We start from the raw sequence: 6000 nt of genomic DNA, 5'->3' as shown, positions 1-6000 counted from the left end.
TATCTGACCTCAGACATACTCTTCTGGATGAATGGGCAAAAATTCCCACAGACACATTCCAAAATCTTGTGGCAAGCCGCCCCAGAAGAGTGGCAGCTGTTATAGCTTAAACGGGGGACAAACTCCACATGATGCCTATGGATTTAGAATGGGATGTCATAGAAGTTCTTGTGGATGTAATTTGCAGGTTTCCCAATACTTTTGTCCATCTAGTGTATATGCAAAATTTTATTAGAGTTTATTGAGTCCTCACACCTGGACAGGTTCAAGTTTAAATATGCTACCCTAATTTTGTTTTAACAATATAAAAGCAAACGCTTAGCAGTTTTTTCAGTGAAGAGACACTCATCCATCTTATTCAAGCATCTTCCAATGGATTTTCTAACTTTGTTCATGAAAGTTCAAAATCTGTCCATGCACATTCTCCAGATATCATTTTAATAATGTGTGTCTGTATGTGTGTGTGTCTGTGTGTGTGAAGAAAGGTAAACAGTAATCTTTTTGAGACATTTAAAAATGAAAATGCATCATGGAAATTAAAACTCAGACACTAAATTTATAGATATATTTCTTAAATAATTTAATTGCAAAAGGATCTTTTAAAAATATTTCTACAAGAATGCATCTTTTCCACTTGTGTTTGTCTTCAACATTAAATACATTTCAATGTTTTCAAAGAGAAAAAAATTGCATCTCTAAATGTTCTTTATCCTTTACTATACAGGTACAGTACTCAACATTTTTCCTTTCTGGCATCGTGTTTGATGAGGGACTAGAAAATAAACATTTTCACTGTATTCCTTACAATATTTCTTTCAGTAACAGAAAAAAAACTATGTAAAAGTAATAATGTGAAAATAATGGGAGAGACAGATATTTTGGACAGAAACCAGCCTATAATCAAAGAAAGAATCTTGCCACAGGAGGGAAATTTGATATCAGTTCATAACACCAGCACCTTTATCTGCTATCCACAAACTCCTTCATCAGTTTTGCAGGCACCCAAGAAAATGACTTTGAGTCTGTATAGCCCACAGTGACACAAAACAAAGTTTCAACAGGCTTCATAGCCATTGGATGAAAGACTAGAAAACATCTCTCAAGCTGTTGTATAAACAGAAGAAAGTAGCAAGATGTACAATTTTTTACACATTTAAAAAATTTCAAGAAATTTGACTTATTTTAAAGCCTGATGTAACTGTTTATTATTCTTCATAAAAGATTAAACACAAGTTTTTTTTTTTTAGATTTTGTTTTTGTACTCATTTTTGGGGTCTACTGAACCATAAAAAATTAATTAATAATAATTTTACTACAAATGGGCAGATTCTGCATATTGTAGCTTAGGAATAGAATCCTCCGCTTCATTTTCACTAGGCATATCATTTGCATCACATTTGTTTTGTAGCACAAATGTCCATTAGTTGTGTTGGAAAAATAAAGAATATTTAGCTTACATTTTTAGGATCATATTCCGCAGCTCATACCAACCATAAAAACATATTTTTGTTCACGCTGACCTGGATGATTTTCCATGATCGGATAGCAAGGGATGACTGTTTTGTAGAACATTTTCTTGTAATATCAAATATTGATTTTGTTGAAATAGAACAATGGTTGTTTGGTTAAAACTTGTCATTTGTTTTTGCCCTATGAGCACTGTTAAATCAGAGTACCTTTTATTGGAATACCTTTTAATCGGGGGTTTTTTTAATTGTTTTTTTTTTCTTCAAAATATATAAGAACATCCTTAAGTTATATAACTCTATATAATTCTTCTATAAAATCACATCAGGAGAAACTGGTCACTGCTCATTCTGTCATAGTCACCCCCCCACCCCCACCCCCCAAAAAAATGGCCAGCTCAGCGCAGGAAGAGGAACATGGGAAAGAACATTATTTTTCTCTCCTTCGTATTGACTTCAAAATGTGATATTACACCTTTTAAAAATATATCATATATATTTCAGTAAAAACAGATACAAGATGCTGTAAGATCATAACTGTTACTGTCTGACCTTTGCTGTGCTGCGTTTCGTATTCATAATGTTAATATTTTGGTTTTATTTAAATTTGTAAGTAAACAATGTTCATTTAATCTAACTTATAATTACAGGGTGCAATTTCAGTGGGTTAGTAAGCCCTTTCATGTGATTCAAGTAATGGTATGATGGTTTATCTGAACTGGGAAACGAAGAATCTAATTAGTTCGAGAGTACAAAGGTTTTGCATAATGTGGTTAAAGTCCCACAGAAAGTTAAGAAACTTAGGGATCGTGAAGAAAGGAGTTAGACGGGAACAATATATTCTTATGAAACCTGTAAGAAAGTACTATGATAATGCAGAATATCATCAGTGTCTGTTAATCCAAAAAACAATTACAGATCTTGCTGGACAGCCACATTGGCTGAGCCAGAGGAAGCTGTTGTTCCCTCCCTTTACCTCTGTGTGCTGTATTGTCCATGTCAGGCAGCCGTTATCTTTTTTTTGTTCCATCTTTCATGTTTGAAGCTAAACCCGTAAACATCAGACAGGTTGCCTACCGCTCTAATCGGCCCAAGACAGAATGAAGCCGGGCGATTGCAACCGGGCAAAAAATAAGACCGATATCCGCGGGGCGGCGATCTGTCTCTGGCTGTAAATATATTCCTGCAAGTGCTGAATTCCTTGCTGCGTTAATCACTTTGACAAGCTTGGGCCAGAGGTAGCTGATGAGTCAAAAACTGCACTTGGCTGCATTAGCTGCCACAAGGCCGAGGGGCGTTAGGCTATGCAAAGGGCTTGAGCTCTGGAATTTTCCGTAGTTTAGTGGGATGCTGCTCTGCTGCCACAAACGCTTCCTATATCAAGTACCTAGATCTACAAAGGCAGTTCTCAAATGGCAAACTGGACAGAACTGTAAAGTAGCGTCAAGGAACGATGCGTTTGTGCACCTGTTACCAGAATTTCAAGGGAACAGAAGCATACTGCTAAATGCTTTACTGGAATACACTCCTTTTGTTCTCTTAAGCATAGTAGATACTGGCTGAAGTGGATTTGCATCTAACCTAATAAAGATGAATTACACTGTAACATCCTCCTCATAGATTTCCTCATACTTATAGAGCCAGAGCTGGGATATTCAGTAGTTGCAAGGTCTTTGCTCTTATGGAAGCTGCTTTTGCTGTCTGTCCCCAGACACATTAACATGCGGCCACTTCCCAAACCCCTAAACTTGTCTCACTGCCTTCTCACCTCTTGCACGTCGACCAAATCTGATTTTTCCTCCAGTCGACACATCAATGGGGTCTCATTTAAAAAATAATAATAATAAAGTTCAGCTTTTTTATATAGACCTATTTTAGTTGCATGTTATTTATCTATTTAGTTACAAAATGTGAACAGGCTGTTTTGAACAAACAGAAATATGAAAAGAACTTAAGGTAATTTTCTTTCTTCTGTTTACTGAGAAGGGAAGAAACGAATGCACTGGTAATACAATAGAACAAACAAAGAATTGAATTTTGTAAATCCTTGTGATTGAATAAAACTGTATGTCCGTTTGAAATCAGTCCATAAACAATGTGTATACACTTGAGAACTTGCTTGACTTTGGATCCGATAAGCATGTTAATAATGGTATAATGGTCCAATAACGATTACGGAAATAGGACTTCCTTGTCACAACGGAATTCATGCAGGTATTTAGTTTGAATGCCTATATGAAGCTGTATTGCACAGTATTTCTCTGCAAACCATTACACTCTCACATAAGAATGACAGAGGGGCCTGGTCAACGTATTTGTGACGCACCATCCTCAACTCCCAGAAGCTCACCCAGTCCTGGTGGAGGGAAAGTGACCTCATGAAACACACTGAAGCGACTGGGCGCCTTAGAGGAAAACTCTCCCAGGAAAACAAAGAAAAAAAGCTAGGTTGACTTTCCCGAAGCCCTCTTAACGCTACGTCGTTCGTAAATTCTCTTTTAACCTAGAATTTACAGACAACGTCACGTTAAGAAGGCTTCGGGAAACTCACCCCTGGTAAACAAACAAGCAAAACTGCATGTATATCACTAAGAAAACAGCCCATGAGGTTCCAAACCAACCTTAACTTTGTCTTCACGGATTGTTCCGCTCTGTGGGAAGTCCAGCTAACATGCTGTCCTGCAATGACTGAGCAAACGTGTCCATTTCCACACCCTGTTGTTGCTCTGGTATGTCACCTATAAATATAGCATCTTCAATATGAAGATGGGAATATACACAAAAAAATTTGCTACCAATGGAGAGTTTTTTGGTTTCTGTTCTTGCCTTGCAAACCATTAGAATCAGGGGAGCGTGCTTGCTCCTTTTTCTTTCTTCGAATTGCATTTAGCGTGATCCATATGTGGTCTCTGTCTGATGGATTGAGAAACCTGGGGGGATGTGGGGCTGGGGGGAGGGGGGGGTGGTTTATCAGTGGAAGTCGTACAGATCAGGGAATCGGAGACGTTGCCGCCAGCTGCACAGATCACACAAATCGCACGCATGCAAAGGGCACCCCCCCCCCCCCAGCCAAACCCCGGGAGGCACGCGGGGGATGTCAGTTCCAAAAAACGTAGAAAAGAATCATAATAAATGTCCATCAGGTGGAAATGCAGTACTAACATAAAAAACAGGAAGTGTGGGGAATTGTCTGAGGCACTGCAAGCCAGTTTTCTGATTGGCAGAGATGGTCAGGCAGCTGGGGTTTCCCATTGGTTCTCTCCAGGACAGTCCCTCCCCCTTATTCCTCAGACTTGGACTGGAAGTGTTTGGTTCATCTGTAGCCTCATGTCCTGAATGCTGCCCAAAATCTTCTTTTGGTGGCCTGCCAATGTTACTCCTATCCGCAGGAGGTCCCTGAAGAGAGAGAGAGAGAGAGGAGATGGATGTCAGAGAAATCCCTGCAACGCTCAAGCCCATCAGCAAAAGACGAGGTTTCTGATGAAGACAGAGTTCAGTTGGGGAACAGAAGTGCGCACATATAAACGCAGCCACATTTTACTCTGCAGAGTTACCTTGGACAGAATTCACATGAGGATGTTTCTGGGAAATGCTGAAATACCTTGCAATTTGTCAAGAATGTATCTTGTGCTTATGTGTTGTTATAGTGATGGAGTACTAAAGAAAAAAAAAACACACACACACAAGAGTGCCATTTGCGCATAGTTCTGTTTGTTTTTCCCAGCAGATAACAGGTGAGCAAATGAACAGTGGCGTCTGGGAGAGCGATTAAGCCTGTGAGGTCCTCGGACGGCGGGCCTGCCTCTCCCAGCACCGGCTACCACTGGGATTTCACACGAATCTCTCTCGTATTTCCCCTATTCTGCTTCGTCACCCAGTACTGGGGGATGAGATAATAAATGAAGAACATTAGCAGAATTACCAGCCATTTAGAACCACAGAAACCAGCTCACTGCTACACCTGTCAGCCTGTGAAATTGAAATAAATTGCTCCACTCCATCTCCGATCCTCGAACTAATAAGGCTGATGTATTTATTACCATTACATCCAATTCATTATTTGATCCTAAATTAACTCTTTATGTTCCCTTTTTGCATTTCCAATTCAGAGCAAGAATGATTTGGTGTGTCCACAATTATTTTGTTTATACCTCTATTAATTTCCTTTGTTTTTTTATACATATATATTGTGTACTAAGGTGTTATCAGTTCTTAATAAAAGTGCAATGTCAAAAATCACAAGAATACGATGATCTGTTAGTGTTCTGGCAAGAAGCAGTTTCATCTTTAGCACACTGGCACCATTTTTCCAGCTTTTCCAGAGAAAGATCCAATAGGGATATACTTTAAATTAGTAAATGTGCAAACATTCTTCAGATTTAGTCACATTTCTCAAAAGGGAATGTATTAATGAAGATTTTCTACTAAAGCAGTTGTACTAAACCAGCTTGTACGACATATTACTGATTCCATTCTGCGTAAAATCTCTACATAAGGGATCAGCAACAGGGGGCCACTTGCTACTTGAAATTCT

The 6000-nt window shown here is 38.9% G+C and overlaps 1 protein-coding gene across 2 annotated transcripts in view; it reads right to left on the bottom strand.

The window, feature by feature from the left end:
- Window positions 1–4407: 4407 nt before the first annotated feature.
- LOC111860504 (ephrin type-B receptor 3-like) overlaps window positions 4408–6000 on the bottom strand; it is a 41860-nt gene continuing 40267 nt past the window's right edge. For both annotated transcript variants that reach the window (XM_023844258.2, XM_023844259.2), the window contains one exon: window positions 4408–4862. In XM_023844258.2, the coding sequence (XP_023700026.1) occupies window positions 4754–4862 (109 nt within the window). In that variant the 3' untranslated portion in view covers window positions 4408–4753. The remainder of the gene's footprint in view (window positions 4863–6000) is intronic.

The sequence above is a fragment of the Paramormyrops kingsleyae genome, chromosome 15, assembly GCF_048594095.1.
Source record: "Paramormyrops kingsleyae isolate MSU_618 chromosome 15, PKINGS_0.4, whole genome shotgun sequence".
Lineage (NCBI taxonomy): Eukaryota > Metazoa > Chordata > Actinopteri > Osteoglossiformes > Mormyridae > Paramormyrops > Paramormyrops kingsleyae.
Note: the sequence above shows the minus strand (reverse complement) of the source record. Positions and strands in the feature narration are given on the sequence as shown.